A 20,394-nucleotide genomic window follows, 5' to 3' on the forward strand; every position below is an offset into this window, starting at 1 on the left:
ACCGGGGGTGGAGCTCCGGCCCGCATGCGCTTGCGCTTACGCTTGCGCTTGCGGATAAGGATGGGCGGGCGGCGGGTACGGGGCTGGAGGGTGAAGCTGTGGGCTGTGGGCCATGGTTGGTTGGATTGAGCCAGGCCGGGCCGGGGCGCCGAGCTGGAGGGGGTGGCAGTGAGCGGCGGCGGAGGCTGCAGGGTTCGATTTGGCTGACTGGGGAGTCGGCCGGTGGCAGGTAAGAGCGAAGCCGCGGCCTTTGCTGCCCGGTCCTTTCCCTTTTTCTAGGGTCGGGCCCTGTTCTGGGGCCTTGTGAGTTCCTGCTCAGCACGGCCTCGCCCTCGAACCGGGCGGAGCTCACCCTCCGGGCAGCCTTAAGGCGCGGAATTGGAAGGTCAGCCCACCCAGCTCGCCCATTTCACAGATTTGGAAACTCAGCCCCAGAGATAGGATTTGACTTGTACAGTGTCTCTAGAGACCAAACCGGTACCCAAGTTATTTTACTTCCTGCCCATCATACTTTGGCCACGCCAGCCTTTTTGAGAAATAAAACCTTTCCCCGGTTTCTGTAACTGCAGCTTTCCGATCTTGCTGTCGGATCCTGTCAAGTGGAGCATGTTAGTCTGGAAGGGAAGTCTGCACATGAATAAAATGCTGCTCTTACTGATGATTGACATCTGCTGCTTGAGGCTGTAAACATCCTGAGAACAGCCTTTGTCCAAATGAGATTTGTCGACCTTCTTCTCAGTTTCCTCTGCCTTCTGGTGGCTTTGGAATCTGTGTGTGTACTCCCACTCCCACCCCTATGTCCCTCATATACGGTTTCTCCTTGGGAACGAGATGGTGACTTAGACCCTTGAGAAGAGGGGGATGCTGTGGCCTGCCGTCCCCTCTGATCTGGTGGCAGATGTCACTAAGTGGCTACTACTGAGGGATCAGAGTGCTCAGAGCTTGTGCTGGGGGTGATAGCGAAACTGTGCGTGCTGTATTTCCTGCCCTGTTCACTTCCATCACCACCCCTCGCCCCTACCACACACAATTTTTTGAGCTCTGCTTTACCTCAATTTCCTGAGAGGAAATGTTCAGTTGTGGCCCCATGGACTACATATCTCTTCCCTGGCATTCCCATATCCCCCAAACCCCACTAAATAAGGGGTGTGGCGGGCTTGGCTTCAGGTTTCTTTTACACAAATCTGATCTTTAGCTCTGCACCTACAAGCTTTTGGCTTACATGTTTGGGTTGATTTCTGGTTGGACTAGTTTTTAAAAATGACTTCTAGCTCTTGTGTGCTATGATTCTAACAATGGTTTTCATTTCTCAGTAGACACTTACTTAGCGTTATCATGTTGGCAGGAGTGTCCTTGCTGTTATTTGTAGGACAGATAGACATCCGACCAGCCTTTCCACTTCAGCATCCCTCCAGTTCATTCATTCAACAAGTATTTATTGAGCACTTCCATGATCCAGGTATTGCGCTAAGCACTTTATAAGCATTTCGTTTAAACATCTTACCAAGTGTATATATAGAATCATAAAGGGGTAGAGCAGGAAGGGACCTTAGTATTTAATCCTACCCTCTCACTGAATGGGAACACAAGAAAATTGAGTGCCAGCAGGGTTTGGTGATTTGCCCAAGGTCACAGAACTACTTAAGGGCAGAATTGAACCCTAAGTAGTCGAGTTATGGGGCAGGTGAGAGTTGGTAAGTCTAGTGCTTGAGGCAGTCATTTCCTGTAGAGCTCAGTTATTCTGGAAGTGGTTGAGAACAAGCTGAAAAGTGGAGAATCAGAGAAGGGAGATTTTTTTTTGTAGACAGGAGAGATGGCATATAATTCATGTTTATTACAGATGAGGAATGCATCTTATTTGAAAGTTATTGTTATAAAAAGTATTTTAGTAAATAGGAAACTCTCCATTAGCCATAGAAAGGGAATGAACAATATGCGGATGACCTAAGTCACCTGGATTTGCTATGGGGTAAAATGTTTTGTCCCACTCTTATGTTAGATTTTAGCTGTATACTATTTGAAAACTCATGCTTTAAGCCAAATCATGATTCGACACAATAGGAGTCCAACTCAAAGGAGGTAGGAAGAAGTTTGAGCTTTTCCTTTTTCTTTTTTCTACACGGCCCCTTAATTCTCTTACACCCTCGGAGGTGATGGGAATGGCCACTTTATCCTGGTACAGAGAGCAGGTCCCTACTGAATTGTCTGCCTTCTCTTTGCTGGCCTTGTCTGCTGGATTTCTTTTTGCCTTAGGTCTTTAGAGGGCTTGTGGAAGGAGATAATTAAGTTTTCTTTGAAAGGCCTCTTGTGGGGATGAGCCAGGGTGCAAGGAGAGTACCTTGCTCCAGTTACTGAAATGAAACCACCCCTACAGTGGAGCAGCCTCCTCCAGTTTCTGCTGGGTTTTGAGCTGCCTGTTAAATAAGTCAGTGGAGTTGCTGAGGACAAAGTAGCCATAGGAGAAAATCAGATAATTTCCTTTCTGGTAAAGCCCTTAATCTGCAGAATTGATGAGACTGTCATGAAGGAATCTGTGTCTTCTGTTCTGGGCATTGCCTGGGCAGCTGACCTCCTGTGGCTATTAGATAAGGTAAAAACCACATGGAGGAGGTGAAGGCACTTGCAGAGGAGCCATGCACAGGGCTAAAGAGCTGGGAAGGTTGGTTGGGAAGCTTGGGGCCAATGGCAGCAGCCACAGAGAAAGCTCTCGAGTGTCCAACTAGAACAGGGCGGGGGAGACTCATCACTCAGAGGGCAGGCCCTGTGGTCTTCAGGAGCCACCAGCCCTCCTCCCACTGCCAGTGTCTCCTGCCTGTGGTGGTGTTCTGCTCTGAACACCAGAAATTGTCTTGGCTTCAGTAAGCTTGCGGCGGGGCTGGGACTAGAATTGGAGACAAAGCATCTTACATCATGCAAGGGGTAGCTGAGCTGTCCTGACAGGAGACAGGGACTCTTCATGCCACCAGGCCTGTAACGTCAGCAGGAAGGATGAGTATCTTTTGCCAAGACTCAGGTAGCATCAGGGAAGATCTAGGTGCAGGATCCACATGCTGTGAACTCACTCCCCCACTGGCTGTTCCTGGTGAAGACAATTGTTAGGAGGTAGGCCAATGGGCCAGGGCAGGCAGGAGATGCCGGGACACCTCTGCTACTGTGGCCAGGCCCTCAGAGGCACGTGGATGGCTTTGTGCACGTTGGTCGGGCTCCACCCAGTGGTCCGTCTACACAGACAACTCCAGAGATCCTGCTTTGGCTTGGAGTCACCTCCCTACTTCCCACACCTACTGACTGGCCCAGCGGGCCTCGGTCTTAGGTCTTTGCCTCTAAGCGCCCCACTGGTGGGGCAGGGAGGGACAGGACCCAGGCTGGCCCCTCACAGTTGTGTGCTCTCCTAGGAGCCATGCGGGGCCAGCGGAGCCTGCTGCTGGGCCCTGCCCGCCTCTGCCTGCGCCTGCTTCTGCTCCTGGGCTACAGGCGCCGCTGCCCACCTCTGCTCCGCGGCCTGGTTCAGCGCTGGCGCTATGGCAAGGTCTGCCTGCGCTCCCTGCTCCACAACTCCTTTGCAGGCAGTGACACCGCTGTGGATGCTGCCTTTGAGCCTATCTACTGGCTAGTGGACAACGTGATCCGCTGGTGTGGGGTGGTGAGTGATGCCTGGGGATAGGAACAGGGATGTTTGGGGGTAGCAGAGGGACATGTGTCTGATGGACCTACACTGGGTTTGGACTCACACTGGCCTCCTACCCTGGGGAAACTCCCGAGTCTACCCTGGGTGTTGGCAAGCTCTCTCACTGCGTCTTCTTGACCTCCCTGGTGTCGGCAGGTGTTCGTGGTGCTGGTGATCGTGCTGACCAGCTCCATCGTGGCCATTGCCTACCTGTGTATCCTGCCCCTCATCCTTCAAACCTACTCAGTGCCACGACTCTGCTGGCATTTCTTCTATAGTCACTGGAATCTGATCCTCATCGTCTTCCATTACTACCAGGCTATCACCACTCCACCTGGATACCCACCCCCGGTGGGTACCCCCTCAGGGGCATGGGGGAGGGAGAGAACTGCAGGCTATTGGAGCCAGTTCCAGGAGTGCGGAGGGAGAGTGCCTTGGTATTTTGGAGGTACGAAACCGGTGCTGCCACAGTTGTCATGGTGCTTTTCTCCCTCTGCACAGGGCAGGAATGATATCACAACAGTCTCCATCTGTAAGAAGTGCATTAACCCCAAGCCAGCCCGAACACACCACTGCAGCATCTGCAATAGGTGGGTCTCTGGGAACCCCAGCTGTGGCCCTTTTGCTGTAGTTCTAGGGCAGAACCTAGACCTGGAATTTGACAGGACATTTATGAGGCACCCCTCATGTGCCAGGCAGTGTGCCCTCTATATCGGGACACCTGGTCCTCAGGATCGTCCTGCAAGTTCCGCATTTTCACCACTTGTGGAAAGTGAGATTCAGAGAGATGGGCCAGGGTAGGCAAGAGACCCGGAGTTAGCTTGTCCAGTGTCATGTAGCCAGTGAAGCAGGGTTTGAAGCAAGGCCTGGCTCTCCTCAAAGTCTGTGCCCTTTCCACCTCAGCAGGATGCTGGTCCTTATAGGAAAGGATTGGCACTGACATCTCAAGATCCTTGGCCACCGTAACAGAGCCTGTGTCCCTCCCTCACAGGTGTGTGCTGAAGATGGATCATCACTGCCGTATCCTTTTATTATCTCTTCTGCCTGAGGCCTCCTTCTTTAGCTCCAGAGCACTGCAGAGGTTTAAGGGCCACAAACCCAAGGCTTCTAGCATCACCCTGCAGAGAACACTGGGCTCATGAGAAGTTTGTAGAAGAGCAGATTTTGGGGCTGACATCTCCTGGGAAAAGCAGGAGGCTTACATGCATTCTGGGATGGATCTTCTTGGAGCAAGGCACCCATCCCTAACAGCTCTTTCTTTTGTAGACTGTCGTGCTAACATCTATTGGATGGAAAGAGATGTTTGGTTCAGTGGGTTGTCCAGTAGGTGTCCAGATAGAACCATTGGTCCCTTGCTGCTGTCCCACACAGATGTCTGGTTAACCCGTTAGGTTGAAGTATTGGCAGACTCATTTTACTGAAGGATTTCAGTTTTCATGATCTCCTGATGGGACTTGTGAGGGCTTTGAAAAGCTTTAACACTTTCACCTCAACTTCAAGGAAGTCCCATATTTTCCTGCCTTTGGTGACAGGAAGCCTTGGGCTTGGATGATGTTGTCAGGAACCAAGGATGAACCAGAGAAACCTGGACACCCCCTGAAGTTGTGTGTTTGGTCTTGTCCTTAATCCTGCCCCCACCAGCCTGGCTAAACAACTGTGTAGGCCACTATAACCATCGGTACTTCTTCTCTTTCTGCTTTTTCATGACTCTGGGCTGTGTCTACTGCAGCTACGGAAGTTGGGACCTTTTCCGGGAGGCTTATGCTGCCATCGAGGTGAGCCTGTAGTTAGGAGCAGGGCAGCTCAATAGAGAGCACTTTGGGGTGTGGAATCCGTCCCTAAGGAGTGGGGCTGGTAGCACCCCCCATCCTACAGGTCTGGGAGTATAACCAGCACTGTTTTCCATCCCCTTAGAAAATGAAACAGCTCGACAAGAACAAACTACAGGCGGTTGCCAACCAGGTGGGCTGTCCCCACCCCACTGCCTCCTGCTGCTCAGGCCAGGGGTATAGAGTTGCTGAGGCAACTGGGGCCCACCTGTTAGTCGAGTTGTAGAGGCTGGGGTAGGGGGCCAGTCGAGACTGGATCGGGGTGTTTCTGGGCACTGTCGGCCGTGGGCAGACTAAGTGGCCTAGGGGCAAGCTGGGAGTCCCTGGTACGTGACAGTTTTTGGCTCTCTATTCCATTATCACCTTCTTTGGGCTGAGCAAGGGCTCTGCCTTGGTGATGGCCTGAGCAGCAAGGAGTCTATGTTAGTCTGTGTAATGGGGTTCCAGGGGACAGAGGTCGGGCTGGGCCAGTCTGACCATCCTTTGTTCCTGGTCTGTCTGCGTCCACAGCAGGATCGTCCCTTCTCCCCTGGCCTTTTAGGACTCCTTATTCTGAGCAGATCTTGGGCTTATGATTGTGTCTCTGCTGCCCTTTCGGTCCTTAGTGGGGCTCACAGTTCTCCCCCTCCAGTTATTCCATTCTGGGTATGGGTCTCGTCCCCTCTTGGGGATTACAGCCACACAGTTCTAGCTGGGGCGTGGAGTGGCTTCCCCTGGAGCCCCATTTGTGTTGTGAGAGCTAAAGGCCCAGGGTTGGTCCCTCCTGTGCTTTACCATCCTGTCCAGACCTGCTCTGCCCCGTGTTTGTCCATGATGATGCCGCCAGCTTGGTCCACCCATCTGGCTGCTGCCCTGACTCCTCTGTGGCTTAACTCCCTATTTTCTCATCATGGGCTTGGATCACTTCCCTGCCTGCAGGTGTTGGGCTCTGGTAGAGAGAGACCAATGGAGCAAATGATCCAGACTTTGCTGTTTTCTTTTTCTAGACTTATCACCAGACCCCACCACCCACCTTCTCCTTCCGAGAAAGAGTGACTCACAAGAGTCTTGTCTACCTCTGGTTCCTGTGCAGGTATCTCAACTCTCATTTTTGACAGTTTGAGGGGCAGCTTCAGAAAAACCTTTTTCGGTGCCCACAGCCAGGCAGGAACCCATCCCCCTGTAAACTGCTGCTGTTCTTATTCTCACTTAGGTTGGCAAAGAGTAGGGCTTAATTTTCTTCAGCATTTCGGGGCAGGGAACATTAAAGATTTGGCATTGAGTGTTTGGTATGTGCCAAGGGAAGTTAAACTCCTACTTAAAGGGTAGGTGCATTTCATAGATGAGGAAAATTGCAGATCTGAGGGGTGAGGTGATTTGTTCCATGATACACAGCTAGGAATGGTAGAGCTGGAACCTGAATGTTGTGGCATTTTATTCTAATTGTTAGTGCTTTTACTACCTCTTCTGTCTCCCAAGCATGGGTATTTTAGGAAATATATAACATTTTCATTAATAGAAGTAGACTTATTTCCCCATCTTACTTTCCACATCATTTATTCTTAGCCCACATTGATGCTTTTTCATGGATGCAGTGAAGTAAAAGTTCGTCTAGGACATGTACGCTGGGAGTTAAGGCAGACTTAGACATAAGCCCCTAGGCAGTCACTGTTGCTCAGCTCAATTTCAGACCTACGCATGGCCTCTAACTCCCTCCACACTACCCCACGGTCTTTGCCCCTCTTTTCTCAGTTCCGTGGCACTTGCCCTGGGTGCCCTAACTGTATGGCACGCTGTTCTCATCAGTCGAGGTGAGACTAGTATCGAAAGGCACATCAACAAGAAGGAGCGACGCCGACTGCAGGCCAAGGGCAGAGTGAGTAGGGCCGGGATTGGGGTGGAGGGATGGGTAGGTAACTGAACCTGCCATCCTATAAACACAGGCCATGGTCAGGGCCAACTAAGGCAGGCATCATGAAATCCAGAACCTGCCTGGCCAATTTAGGCTCAAAATTGGTTTAAGGAAAAGGATTCATAGAAACATGTTTTTCTTTGCTCTAGGTTTTTAGGAATCATTACAACTATGGCTGCTTGGACAACTGGAAGGTATTCCTGGGTGTGGACACAGGAAGGTAAAGTAAAATATTTAGACCAGCACTGTTCATTGAACTTTCTGGAATGAGAAAAATATTCTATACCTCTGCTGTCTAAAACATTAGCCATTAGTCACATACGGCTTTTGAGTGCTTGTAATGTGGCTAGTATATCAGTGAATTGAAGTTTAAATTTAATTTCATCTTCACAAATTTAAATAGGCATGTGTGGCTAGTGGCCCCCATATTGGTACGGTAGCAGGTGACTACGACAGAATCCTTAGAAAGTTGTTCTCGAGAAGGGACCTCTAGTTAGGGTATGCTGGCCACCAGTCACCTCTCATTTGTATGGCAGTGTCTGGATTTCAAGCACATAATTTGTGGGATTGAAGTCATCTATTTGTGACAGAGGTCCTAAGACAATAAATGAAGCTAGTTCCCTCAGCCCAAGAGACAAAGGTAAATCATTCTTCAAATTGCAACTACTGAGGCAGTAAAAAGTAGGTGACTGGAAGTACCTGCCCTCTTCCTTTTCCCATCCTATTACTCCTGTCTGTCACTGTGCTTACAGTGGCCCCTTAGAAGTTTAGCTCAAAACCTCTAAAGGCCTTCTAGTCACCAGAGGGCACATTTATTGGACAAAACTGGAACTTTTATTACTTTTGCGATGAATGCCAGGGTAGCTTCAGACTACCTTGATATATCTTTGCTGAGGAATGAGGCTCAGGAAGGAAGACTAGGAAATCTTAGATCTCACAAGTATTTCTGTCTTCTCTTATAGGCATTGGCTGACTCGGGTGTTGTTACCTTCCAGTCACCTGCCCCATGGGAACGGAATGAGCTGGGATCCCCCTCCCTGGGTGACTGCTCACTCAGCCTCTGTGATGGCAGTGTGAGCTGGAGTGTGTCAGCCACAACTTGAGCACCACCCTGCTTCCGACATTGCCTCAAGGGCCTCCAAGGATAGCTTCTTGGAATCCTTGAGCAAAAAGAGCCAGTGGGCCTGCCTTATGGTACCATGCAGGGACAGCTCAAGGACCAGTCTCCCGGCCATGGCGGAAGCAAGGCATGATGCGGAAAAATCCTAGGACTGATGTCCCTTTACTCAGGCAAACAGAAGTTCCAGCCCCAGACTGGAGATCAGGCAGCTAGCAACCTTGCCAGGTACTGACCCCGACCTCCTCCAGCTTACAGCACTGGGGTTGGCTACCACCTCTTCCACTTGCCGTCTGAGAAAACACCTGAATGGTAGAGCTGAGATCCTGGCTTCTCAACAGGGCAAAGATACCAGGCCTACTGCTGAGGTCACTGCCACTTCTCATGTGCTGAAGGGAGCAAAAATAAAGGTATTTGATTTTTTAAAGATATGTAGCTTTTCACTCTTTGCCTTTCTCTTGTGGGGCGGGGAAGGGGAAAGTCAGGGTCAAGGCCTAGTGAGTGGGTGTTACGGTCCTGCCACCTCTGCCCCACTTGGAGGGGCTGGATGTCCTGAAGAATTCCTGGCCAGTTCCTATCACTACTGTTCCTCTAGCTTATGCAGTGTTGTTTCTGGTTATGTACTGCTGAGGCATAAGTGGAGAGAGGGAAATAACTGACGGCCCCATTACCAAAAGAATCTTTATTCTCCAGCAGGTACACACACGCCACCATCCCTGGTCCTCGGGGCCACGCTGATCTGTATTCACCCTCAGCAGCATATCTCACTTTTTCTGACATATAAATGGAAGAGCCCCAAGACCAAGATCATTCTTCAAACACAAGTAGTCTCACACTCAGTTACTTCACAAATCCATTAGAAGTCAGGATTCCTATGTTTCTTGTACAGCCATGCGACAGAGGCCCAGCATTTGTGCGGTGTCTGTGGGAAAGGCAATCAGAAGCCAGTCATCTCCCTGCTTTGGGCAAGATGGCTTGATAGTTAGTAATTTCAGGTTAGATTGTCTGTCAGAACAGTGTAGGCCAGGATGGAGGGCTCAGCTGCCAGGGCTCCCCAGCAGAAACCTGTAGGCAAAAAGAATGTTGACAGCATTAGTGGTGAGGCTCATTTCAGTCCCATCTCTCCCCATGACCTAAAAACTCACCATTCTCCCCTGGCTGACACTGCTTCCTTACGCACCAGTCTCTTCTTGTCATCCAGGGGTTTGGCTAAGGCCCGGATCACCTGCAGTTTGTACGGCAGCAGCTGTGGAGTTAGAGGAGCTTATCTTAGCCTTGTTCAACCAAGACAACCAAAAAAGCTGCTCTGACTCTACAACTAATACTCTTCCTATTCTTCTTTAGTGATTCCAGAGAATGCTATGTGGCAGGCTGGCCATTATATTTTAGGGTAGTCAGGAGATCCTTGCCTATCTGTACCCTACAGTGCATATCTCAGTCACACAGCAGGGTAGCCAGTCCCTCTTGACTAAGGCAGAAAGGTACCTCTGGCTCTTCTAAGAAGCTTCCAAGCCAGAGAGGGACATCTGCGGTACTCACCACGGGGGTGGGCAGGTGAGTAACAGCGTGCATACACTGCAGTGCAGCGATCCGGACAGCCTGGAACACAACCATAAGGAAGTGAGGGGAGACCCACGAATGGGAGAAGTACAGGCCAAAGAGTTGTTCAGGCTCAACGCACCATGGAAGGGCTGGAGCTGAGGTTTAGGAACTTGGTGACGAGGGTGTCAACGTGAAGACTCATTACTTGGGGTGCTTCCAGTAGAAGAGGCTGAAGGCAGCTGAGGGTGGAGAGCTGTACCACAGAGTCTGGGCAGGACAGGGCCTCCAGCAGCAAGGAAAGCAGCTAAGGGGCCACAGGAAAGGTGGGATGACCACATCTTTTGATGAACCTGCCTTTCCTCCCCTTTCTAGCCCAGCTGGGGGACAATGGCTTGGTCCCTGCTTAGAGGCTGTGACCGCAAGGCTTACCGTGGGCAGCTCCGGCAAGAGCACAGGCTTTGGCAGCCTGTTAAGTACATGAGACAGACCCTTCAGGTAATTTGGCTTCACATCTGTAAAAAATGGAAAAGCTTAGGGGAAAAACTGGGCTCAGACATAGAGCTTAAGAATTCAATGCTAATCTCTGGTGAAGCTGGGACATTAGCCTACAAAAAGTTTTTTTTTTTTTTTTTTTAAAAAGCCCCTCAAGCTCAGAATAGCCAAGATATGCCAATCAAAGGAAAAGAGTGGGTCAAGAATCTAGATGTTCAGCGCTTCAGGTACAGGTCACACTACAGCTCTAAAGAAGCACTCAGGTCCTAAATTATTTTAGAGACTGTGGCCTGACCAATGGAGAGGTCTGTGTATTTGAGGACTTTCCTTTAGACTCTCCTCACCTCGAGGAGCAGCATGGAAACCCCGGACCAAAGCAGGCACGTTATCCGTGAAGAACCGCTGGCGAAACATGATCCGCACTTCAGCATGGCCAGCACGAGTCAGCACATCAGTGCAGTCAGACATGAGCAGAGAGAAGCCATCAGCTGCTGCTGGGCCTAGTTCTGGATCACTCAGGAGGCCCATGAGCTGGAGAAAAGAGAGCCTTTGAGGTACATCAGCGGGGAAGAATCTTAAATACCCAAGAGGAGGACAGTAGTCATTTTTGGGAAGAAGAGGATCGACAGGGAAGTTCCTGTTTAGGTCCTAGGTTCTGCTGTCTTCAGCAAGGACTTACCCGGTCTGTAAGGCAGGAGCTGAGAGGATGATATCTGAGCACTAGGGCCTTTGTGACCTGTTATCAGAGAGAAAGAGAACAGTCAGGGCATGACACTCAACCCCTGAGAAGCATGCATGCGCTTCAGGGTTAAATGGAGAAATTCTTTTTAACCAGACCAACTGCTCTGTCTAACTGGAATCCACTCCGACTCCTTACCCAGAGAAGCAGTGTGAAGGCCTGACTACGATAGGGCCCAGAGCTCAGCCCAGCCTCCACTTTGTCCACAGCCAGCTGTAGGAATTCATCCAGCTGTTGCCCTAAAAAGGAGGGAGGAAATGCTGATGCAGATGCTACACATGTCCGTTTTACCAACAAAGGTGTAAGTCATTTAAATGTAGAAGCCATTAGAAAAAAACCAATATTGTTTTGGTTGTGGATTTGGCCCACTCAGCTCTAGGACACCAGCACAAGAGCCTGGTATTTCCATAATGTAGGGGTGCTGGCATTCGAAAAAGAGTTGTCTACTTCTAATAAAGAATTACCCCTAAGGGCTTCCCTGGTGGCGCAGTGGTTGAGAGTCCGCCTGCCGATGCAGGGGACACGGGTTCGTGCCCCGGTCTGGGAAGATCCCACATGCCGCGGAGCGGCTGGGCCCATGAGCCATGGCCGCTGAGCCTGTGTGTCCGGAGCCTGTGCTCCGCAACGGGAGAGGCCACAATAGTGAGAGGCCCCCGTACCGCAAAAAAAAAAAAAAAAAAAAAAAAAAGAAAGATTTACCCCTAATAGCTCTTTGTAGGGAATAGGATGACAGAACTAGATAGAGCACTCTGCTTGAAGCCCTTATCTTATGTCCTATAAAGCTTTGCCCAACTCTGGTCTTGACTCTTGTCCCACGGGCTGTCCCTTGGAAAGCCCTATTACTGATATATTAGCTAACTTCCTTTAAAAAGAGAATGAGAACTAAACGTCAAGATTTCATCAGAAGTTGATTCAGGGAGGCTCCCAACCCACAGCCTCACTCCAGTACCTGCAGGATGCTTGTTCAGAAGTCCTGCAAAGCACTTGGCAGCAGCAGTGGAGGAGAAGGGGCAGCTGTGGCAGCAGCTCAGCTCTAAAAGTTCCCGCATGAGTTGGTTCAGCTGAGGGATTTCCACCTATAGAAAACCTGGCCATGTCAGGGACCCAGAAAACACTTGAACTCTAAGAGACACCCAGGAGAGAGTGGCGGCAGGGGCCAGGGTGGATGGGAAATAAATTCTCCAGTGGGAAAAGCAGAAAATCAGCTTAGCTTGTGACAGATTTCAGCCCAGAAGTCACCCAGGATCCACCTCCCCTGGTCAGGGTTAAACTAGGGTACTCCCCAAATGTTGTGGTCACTTACATTTCGAGGCAGGGAGCAGACAAAGGCCATAAGCAGTGCAACCAGCCGCCTCTGCCCTGAGGAGCCATCCTACAGAGGAAGAAGAGCCTTAACAAGCCTGTCCTGCTAGCAAGAGGCTTGTCTGCCCTGAGGATACCCATCCCAGGTTAGCCCTAAAAATCTGAAGGACAGAAGTCCTAAGATTCTCCCCAATCTGATCCATCAGACCCTTACCTGGAATGGTTGGAATCTGCCAGGGAAGCTGTTTTCAGGCAGGAAGGTGATGTTGCCATCCAAGAAGAGGGGCACAATGTGGGCGACACTCTGGGCAGCCAAGCTGGGGGGAGAGCACTAGGTGTCACCGAGGAGCCGGGCTCTACAGCAGCCCTGGGGTTCCTGGTAGTCACTGAGTCCGTGGGCCAGAGCATGATCATTCACACCTTCAACAAATACTAATTCAGCACATATTATATGCCAGGAACCATTCCTGTTCTAGGCCTTGGTGCTACAGCAGTGAACAAGACAGATCAAATCCCTGTTCTCCTGGACCTTACGATCTAGCGAGAGAACTCAATGTGTATTTCAGAAGTGCTCCACAGGTGACTCTCATGCACATCTGCAGCTAAGAACCATTAGTCTCTGGCCCCCAGTCCATGATGCTAAAAGGCCCCTTCTTACTTTGCCAGCAAGACTTAACAAAACAAAAGCTGCCTCCATGTTTCAATCTGGGTAAAAGGACAGCTCAAAAGGAAGTTATTTGCTGCTTCTTCCCAAGAATTCTGTCCTCCCTGGGATCAAGTCACATCTATGATTATACTCACTCAGGGCTCAAGTGGGTGGTGGCAGTGCCAATGACAGACACCATGGCGGCCAAGACCTCATCCTGCAACAGCACTTTCTTCAGAACTGAGTGCTCCTTCTCTGCAAAATCAAAACACACACAATCACAGGCCATGACTGTGGCTCAGACGATTAGGTCCTGTCATCATCATGACTCTGGGCCTTGACTCTAGTTACAAGAGGAGCAGTTTTTAAACTGTCCTCTAGTAGTGCTGTAGCCCTGAGAAGCAGCAAGGCACCAGAAGTAGGAGTGTGTAATGCAGGCCATAGGGAGCTCCCGAGAACTTTGTGCAGTCCTTTTGACTGGGCAACAGTGGAAAATAAGGCTAGCTAATGTGAACATTCTTAACATCAGAAATGTTAGTCTTTTCAAAAACTTAAAGGTAACATGGATTTATCTTCATGGGTCCTTTTATACAGCAGCTACCACACATACATACATTACTGTTGACAAGCACTGCACATTAACTTATTTAATCCTTACCAACTACCCTGTGATATAGATATTACTCTCTATCAACCCCATAAAGTGAGGAAACAGAAGCTTAGAAAGGCTATCTTCATCTAAGTTGGCAAGTGGTAGAGTTGACCACGAAACCCAACCAGGTCTGCTTGATTCCAGAGCCTAACTCTAACTAATCTAATTACACAGCAACTAAGGGGGGAAAAGTGTGCATCCTTTTGGGTGTTGCTAACACTAGTAGATTTTGGTTCCTGCCGAAGGTCAGCTTGGCACCCTCTGCTTGAAGTGAAATCTCATGTGGACACAGGATTCAGAAGAAGCCTCTGCTCGTACAAAATGCAATACCAGTGATACCCCGAGGGTGGCAGTGCTGTTCAACACTAGTGGAAGGCTGATTCGGGAGGAGGGACGGGTGAGGTGGAGGAAGTTACCTGGCATGGAAGCCTGCACAGCCAAGGCAAGCAGGCAAGGTATAGCTGTCTGATGGAAATACCAGCAGCTCTCGGGGTCTTGCTGGCATTTTTCTGCCACCTGCTGGAGACTCTGACAGACAGCAATAACTTCACTTGTTCCTGCAACCGTATTCCCTGTGTGGTGAGAAAGTTCTCTGTAAGGTTTTCTTAAAAGCACTTCCAGGTCTGTCACATACAGAATATGGGAAGAATAATCGAAGACGAGTAACTAAAGAGACCAAGAGTGTCTTATACAGAGCCAAGTCATTTTATCCAGGAGCTGAGACCTGCCCAGCCAGCTCTGCAACAGAAGCATTCATACACAGCTGATCGTTGAACAAGGCGGGGGTAAGGGGAGCCAACCCTCCTGTACAGTCGAAAATCCACGTGCAAGTTATAATGGTCCCTCTTTACACAGTTCCTCCATATCTGCAGTTCTGCATCTGTGGACTCAACCAACCACAAGCATATTGTACTATAGTTTTTACTACTGAAAAAAATCTGTATACGTGGACCTGTGCTGTTCAGACTTGTTTTGTTCAAGGGTCAGCTGTACATTCTCATTTAGTTTTCATAACAACTCTCTTAGAAATATCATTTTCCCCATTTTATAGAGGAGGATGTGGAGGCTCAATAAATTACCAGTGGTTTTTCCAGGGTAACAGTGAAAAAGTCAGGAATCAAACCCAGGCCACGCTCTGAGTCCAGTGTTCTTTCTACTTTACATCAGGTGCTGGATCATCCACAAAGGGCTGGGCAGTACAGAGTGGGGCACTTAGGGAATTAGTGAGGTTCTATGGTGTGCATGCACAGGTTCACAATAGCAATAGCTGCTGTCACTTATGAGGAGCAGTGCTTCTCAAACTCCAGGGTATGTACAGGTTACTTGGAGATCCAGTTAAAATGCAGATTCTGATCAATGGCACCTGAGATTCTGCATTTCTAATAAACTCCCAGATAATACCCGTGCTGCTGGTTGATGAACCCTATTTTGAGTAGCTTGGCCTTACAGTGGAGCTTTTCTTAAAAATTTTTATTTATTTTATGTTTTTATTTTTGGCTGCGTTGGGTCTTCGTTGCTGCACGCAGGCTTTCTCTAGTTGCGGCGAGTGGGGGCTACTCTTTGTTGCGGTGCATGGGCTTCTCATTGCGGTGGCTTCTCTTGTTGCAGAGCACAGGCTCTAGGTGCGTGGGCTTCAGTAGTTGTGGCGCGCAGGCTCAGCAGTTGTGGCTCACAGGTTCTAGAGTGCAGGCTCAGTAGTTGTGGTGCACGGGCTTAGATGCTCCGCGGCATGTGGGATCTTCCCGGACCGCGGCACAAACCCGTGTCCCCTGCATTGGCAGGCAGACTCTCAACCATGCGCCACCAGGGAAGCCTGGCAGGCGATTCTTAACCACTGCTCCACCAGGGAAGTCCCCAGTGGTGCTTTTCAATGGCCTCCGTGCGCATTCTTAATAACTGTTGCCCAAGTCTCATCCCTCCTCAGAGGCTGAATCAGTTGGACTAAGACCCACGCATTCAGCGCTTTTTAAAAGTTCCCATGTGACTCTTACTATAGCCACCACTGGAACCACTGCTTTAGAGGCATCAACTCCAAACCTGACTATGGTTCCGCCTTCAGCCCAGTTCCTTGAGGACTGTTCCTGGTAGTTACCTTTGTTCATCTGGCGGAGATGCTGCAGCAGAAGAGGCAGGGTCTCCTTGACAATACTGGCATGTGTGGATATAGCTGACAAGGCTTGCAGACAGCGCCGATGCCGGGAGCATTTGGTGGGCCCATCTCCTCTAGCCAAATCTGACTCCTCTGAAAGCAACCCAGGAGACAAGGTTTCACTGTGTGATGGCAAGCATGAAGGCCCCCAAGCCTCCCTGGGAAGGGGTAAGCCACGGAAGATCAGAGACACATACCTATACACAGCTCCCCAGCAAGCTTGGGCACTAGGTGGCTGCTGAAGGCCACAGGGTAGAGAGTGGCCAGGGTTCCTGATGCTTCCAGTGCTGCCACCCTGCCGGGGCACAAGGCAGATGAGCACTAGCTGAGCCTTGGTCCATGGCTCTCTTGCCTAGGCCTGTCACTAGGCAGATTCAGGAGTGTGGGCTTCTGAGGCCACCTTGCTGAAGAGTAGGATTCCAGTACTTACACCACTAAGTTGGACCAGGCTTCTTAATGCCCAAGAAAAGAGAGCATTCCCACACCTCCAACCAGGGAGCAGCCAGAGCCAAGCATGGGGCCCACCTCCCCTGCGGAAAGCCATGGGTCGGAAGCACAGAGCCCCGGAACAGCTTGCTCGATCTCGCTGCCTTATATTCTCACCAACTCTGCGAATCCTCCTCCAGGAAGCTCAGTCTGTATAGATGACCCACTGCCAGCTCCAAGTCCCCAGAAGACAGGAGATCTGTACAGGAGGGAAACACGAACCTCACCTTTCTTCCCCTGCAGCCATCACAACCCTTCCTAAAGTCCTATAAGAAGTCCCAAATCATCCAGAGTTGTAGTGAGAACCAGGGAATTAAGATTGCTCTTCACTTAAGACAGAAAATCACAAGAAAGGGACCAATACTCCTATCTTTTCTCTTTCCCTTTAGCACACCTGGCTGGGCACCCAAGACTGTGAGTGTACGGATGCCAACAAGCTGAAGCTGGGTGCTGGGGTCCGTCAGGGCCATGAATACCAGTGAGCACAGCTGGTCCTTGAAGTCACTCAGAGGCCTTTCATCTAGGAAGAGACAGAGTCCAGGTTAGAGGGAAATCCTATTCAGAAGTGATGCAAAGATAACCTGGGACAGATTTTTTTTTTTTTGCCGTGCTGCGTGGCATGTGGGATCTTAATTCCCTGACCAGGGATCGAACCCGTGCCTCCTGTGGTGGAAGCACAGAGTCTTAAGCACTGGACCGCCACGGAATTCCCGGGGCAGATTTAAAGAATTTAATCCATTGGGTATCTGGGAAGTACACTAGGAAAGAAATCAACAGCTCTCAACTGTTAAGTGTTCTCTTGGGCTACATCCTCAGAACAACAGGTCCACTGTTCTAGACTACTTCTCTGTAGCGCTCTTTGCCTGCCATCCTTTATAGGGCTATAGTGCTCAGCAGCCCCCAGGATACCACATCTAGAAGATGGCCTCACCCTTGTCTTCATAGCTCCATTTCTGTTGCAGCTTCAAGAAACCCAGGATCATTTCAAGGATTGTCCGCCGCTGGTTGCTCTGTAATGTTTTAAGGGGTATTCAAGTCTAAAAATACTTTATTTTTAAAGGATTTCAGTCCTGCTACTTGCAGAATTGGGGAGAATTATCCTTTTACATAAGAGTGTCAGGAAAAAAGTGAACAAGGGCACCAGCAGCAGCTAATGGGAGCAAAACCTGAGATCTACTATATCTAGGCCCAAGCTCAATGCTTAGCGCTCTCTCTGTGAGACAGCGATCCTGGCAAGGGGTCCCATCATTTCCCCAACAGATTCTGCTTCCTTACCTGACTGTGCTTGTGGAACTGTTCCAGCAGTAGGGGCAGCACGTTGCTGGTGATGTAGTCACAGGCCCGGGCAGACGCACCTGCAGCCGCCTGCAACAGTTTGGCACTAGGCCACACCAGTTTCATGTCTGGTTCACACAGATGGTGCCTGCAGTCTAGAAAGGCAGCACATCACAGACCTAGGGAGTAGGCTGAATGTTGCCTGGTTCCCCTGCAGGCCATAGAAGTTGGAGGCTGAGCCCTGGGACAGTTGGCTAGCAGTTACCACTTAAATTGCTTTCAATTCAAAGCAGGGCTCCAGCACCCAAATCACTGAACATGGGGGCCACTCATGAAAGGTCACTGGCCTTAAGGAATTTCTCTGTTGTGCTCACTCCCCTTTCTAGCTGCCATGGCCCCATTACCCTGTAGAATGTTGCTAAGGAAGGAGTCAAGGAGGTCCTCAGCATCAGCCCTCAGCACAGAGCGAGACAAACACGCAGTCAGGGAGTTAAGGGCTGCCAGGCCCTCGGCCTCTACCCGCTCACTTGCCGTCTGGAACACCTGTCAGGGAGGGATCCCATGGCTACTGAGGTGAGCCTGCACCAGGTGAGACCCCACCCACCTACTGCCTATTTCCTTTGCGGGGAGGGGGTGGTGAGAACCTTTGGGGCACAGCAATGGAAATTAACCCCCCAAATGAGTTTCTTCTCAATTGGTGTATTCTCACTAAGTCCTCAGTCCCACTAGGATTGATACACATACTTTTTGAGAAACTGAATACAACTTTGAGCAGTGGTTGTTGGGAACCCCTTTCCTAAGTCTCTTCCTCTCCCGCTCTACTCAGCATGACCTATGCTCCTTACCATGGAAGGACAGGAATTGGGCACTGTGCGAGACTGATCATGTGCCACGACCAAACAGCTGACCCTACCTTGTCATTCAACTAGAAGTATGCCCCCTTGCTCTCTTGCTGAATAACCAAGCACAGCAACAGAGGGAAAAGGATACGGTGTGTTATTTCCCCTCGTGCCTGACAACCAGGAGTTAATGGTAGTGAGTTTATCTAAGTAACACTCACCTCTCTGCGGATAGAAGCCCAAAGGCTGGGGAGGAAGTCCTTTAGTTCTTTCTGTCCGTACACAGCACAGCAAGCATTCTGCCAAGGAAAGCACAGGTAATGGCTATCTACACACTCAGACTTCCTAGGACGTGCAGGCCCCTCAGCATAATGGCACCTGAAAGACCCCGGCTCTCAGCAGTAAACCAGCAGGATTTCATAACCATCCTACCCAGGTCACTGAAAAATAGGAGCTTGTCCTGACTGATGGAAAACAAGCATGAAGAGGGAGCCCTGGTCAGCCTTTCCTCAGCTGCCACTCAGTTACTACAGAACAAGACAAAATGCAACTGGGGGCTTTAGGTCAACATATAGGCCCGGATTCTGGGTATCCCTCTCTTGAGGCCAATGAACTATTCCCTGGCTCTCCAAGAATCAATTCATAATCCTTTAGCACCCCTAAATTGTCTAAAGACAGCTGGATCCTCAAAAGAGAACAATCACTCACCAGAGTCTGCAGAGAATCCAGCTTGGCACTCAGAATCTCGGAATCCACTTTCTCAATCAGCAGGGGGAGCAGGAACTGTGGGAGAGAAGGAAGAACTAAAGAGTGAGATATGGGTAGTGCTGCAGCCACACCAAGGCCAACCATGTCCTCACTGCCACCAGTTCCCAGGGGTAGGTGTTACATCAAGGAGCTATACTCGAGTCGAGAGTAGTGACTGTAAACCAACCTCCCTCTCAATCCATGGCCAGACTCCCAGTGACCTGAGAAGTGGGCTAGCTGGCAAAGCTAAAGAATTTCAAAAGATAGCACCAAATAGGGATTGGTTTACTATTTTAAATGAAGAGATGGTGAAGTTTTTTACTTCGAAGGTCTGAAGACACTTGCAAGATGCCATAACCTAAAATGTATACTGGAACTTTCTTTTCCCCCATGCTTTTACTGTTCTTTCTTCAGACCCTTCTGTGGGTTGAGGCTACATATCCTAACTTTGGCTAGACCCACCTCAGCAAATCGCGGTGTAGAAGCCAGCACAGCTCGAAGACTCAGGATGAGATCTTCTCTCTGGATACCATGGGGATCATTAGGTGGCTGGAAAAGGCAGAAGGGGGCGTGAGCTTGTATAACTCTTCAGACCACCCCTGGACACAGGAGTGAACCTGGCAACCCTGCAGAATAGGGTGAGATTTACACCCAATCTGGCAGAAGAAGTTTATGGTATGAGGCCCCAGCAGAAGACTGCTTGCTCTTACATGTTCCTTGGGAATTTTTGTCTGTTGGGCATTTATTTTCTATCTGATCACACAGTTTCCATCTTATCTATCATCTCACCACCCAGAGATAAGCACCCTTAACTTTCTGGTGCAAGTTTCTTCTCTGTATATATACTATCATGACTATGTGATTGGTAGACGCTGTTACCCTTTAAAATATATACACTTTTTAAAAATGTGATCTTTTGAATATATTTTCTGCAATCTATTTTTTCACTTAATACTAGGTACATTTTTTCATGTTATTAAATTATTTTTTCATAGCATTACTTTTAGTGGCTGATACTATT

The 20,394-nt window shown here is 49.7% G+C and overlaps 2 protein-coding genes and 1 long non-coding RNA gene across 14 annotated transcripts in view; 2 read left to right on the forward strand and 1 right to left on the reverse strand.

The window, feature by feature from the left end:
* The first annotated feature begins 1 nt into the window (after window position 1).
* On the forward strand, window positions 2-8,935 carry ZDHHC16 (zDHHC palmitoyltransferase 16). 9 transcript variants are annotated; one of them, XM_027112196.1, is made up of 12 exons: window positions 66-229; window positions 1,314-1,459; window positions 3,396-3,643; window positions 3,824-4,018; window positions 4,169-4,257; window positions 4,659-4,687; window positions 5,309-5,442; window positions 5,582-5,629; window positions 6,483-6,568; window positions 7,228-7,351; window positions 7,537-7,607; window positions 8,350-8,822. In XM_027112196.1, the coding sequence occupies exons 2-12, from the start codon at window positions 1,336-1,338 to the stop codon at window positions 8,462-8,464; spliced, it is 1,263 nt and encodes a 420-aa protein (XP_026967997.1). In that variant the 5' UTR covers window positions 66-229; window positions 1,314-1,335; the 3' UTR covers window positions 8,465-8,822. The 9 variants fall into 9 exon arrangements, with proteins under 9 accessions (XP_026968001.1, XP_026968005.1, XP_026968006.1 ...); XM_027112197.1 differs by having other exon boundaries at window positions 1,317-1,459; XM_027112202.1 differs by having other exon boundaries at window positions 1,346-1,459.
* Window positions 8,936-9,171: 236 nt separating this feature from the next.
* MMS19 (MMS19 cytosolic iron-sulfur assembly component) overlaps window positions 9,172-20,394 on the reverse strand; it is a 32,110-nt gene continuing 20,887 nt past the window's right edge. Inside the window, exons 9-31 of one of the 4 annotated variants that reach the window (XM_027112192.1) lie at window positions 19,836-19,922; window positions 19,335-19,409; window positions 18,848-18,925; window positions 18,192-18,330; window positions 17,788-17,942; window positions 17,444-17,522; window positions 16,907-17,032; window positions 16,630-16,711; window positions 16,224-16,321; window positions 15,970-16,119; window positions 14,294-14,449; window positions 13,381-13,480; window positions 12,794-12,896; window positions 12,581-12,649; window positions 12,227-12,353; window positions 11,416-11,516; window positions 11,218-11,274; window positions 10,883-11,069; window positions 10,476-10,558; window positions 10,186-10,350; window positions 10,044-10,103; window positions 9,650-9,750; window positions 9,172-9,569 (exon numbers count right to left, since the gene is read on the reverse strand). In XM_027112192.1, coding sequence (XP_026967993.1) covers window positions 9,542-9,569; window positions 9,650-9,750; window positions 10,044-10,103; window positions 10,186-10,350; window positions 10,476-10,558; window positions 10,883-11,069; window positions 11,218-11,274; window positions 11,416-11,516; window positions 12,227-12,353; window positions 12,581-12,649; window positions 12,794-12,896; window positions 13,381-13,480; window positions 14,294-14,449; window positions 15,970-16,119; window positions 16,224-16,321; window positions 16,630-16,711; window positions 16,907-17,032; window positions 17,444-17,522; window positions 17,788-17,942; window positions 18,192-18,330; window positions 18,848-18,925; window positions 19,335-19,409; window positions 19,836-19,922 — 2,406 coding nt within the window. In that variant the 3' untranslated portion in view covers window positions 9,172-9,541. Of the gene's footprint in view, window positions 9,570-9,649; window positions 9,751-10,043; window positions 10,104-10,185; window positions 10,351-10,475; window positions 10,559-10,882; window positions 11,070-11,217; window positions 11,275-11,415; window positions 11,517-12,226; window positions 12,354-12,580; window positions 12,650-12,793; window positions 12,897-13,380; window positions 13,481-14,293; window positions 14,450-15,969; window positions 16,120-16,223; window positions 16,322-16,629; window positions 16,712-16,906; window positions 17,033-17,443; window positions 17,523-17,787; window positions 17,967-18,191; window positions 18,331-18,847; window positions 18,926-19,334; window positions 19,410-19,835; window positions 19,923-20,394 lie in introns of those variants that run through there. The other 3 variants (XM_027112193.1, XM_027112195.1, XM_027112194.1) reach the window with 3 other exon arrangements.
* On the forward strand, window positions 16,081-19,798 carry LOC113623269 (uncharacterized). Its single transcript, XR_003433862.1, has 3 exons — window positions 16,081-16,194; window positions 16,902-17,053; window positions 18,174-19,798. It is a non-coding gene; the product is annotated as an uncharacterized LOC113623269 (long non-coding RNA).

This window comes from Aethalodelphis obliquidens, unplaced genomic scaffold, assembly GCF_003676395.1.
Source record: "Aethalodelphis obliquidens isolate GAN/ISIS:26980383/991018 unplaced genomic scaffold, ASM367639v1 scaffold11, whole genome shotgun sequence".
NCBI classification, from domain to species: Eukaryota; Metazoa; Chordata; class Mammalia; order Artiodactyla; family Delphinidae; genus Aethalodelphis; species Aethalodelphis obliquidens.

Bases quoted from the DNA above. Each gene is read 5' to 3' on its own strand.
- ZDHHC16 (XM_027112196.1), top strand. From the start codon at position 1,336: ATGTTGGCAGGAGTGTCCTTGCTGTTATTTGTAGGACAGATAGACATC. The intron at 5,630-6,482 runs GTGGGCTGTCCC...TTCTTTTTCTAG, and splicing joins TACAGGCGGTTGCCAACCAG to ACTTATCACCAGACCCCACC. The intron at 7,352-7,536 runs GTGAGTAGGGCC...TCTTTGCTCTAG, and splicing joins GACTGCAGGCCAAGGGCAGA to GTTTTTAGGAATCATTACAA.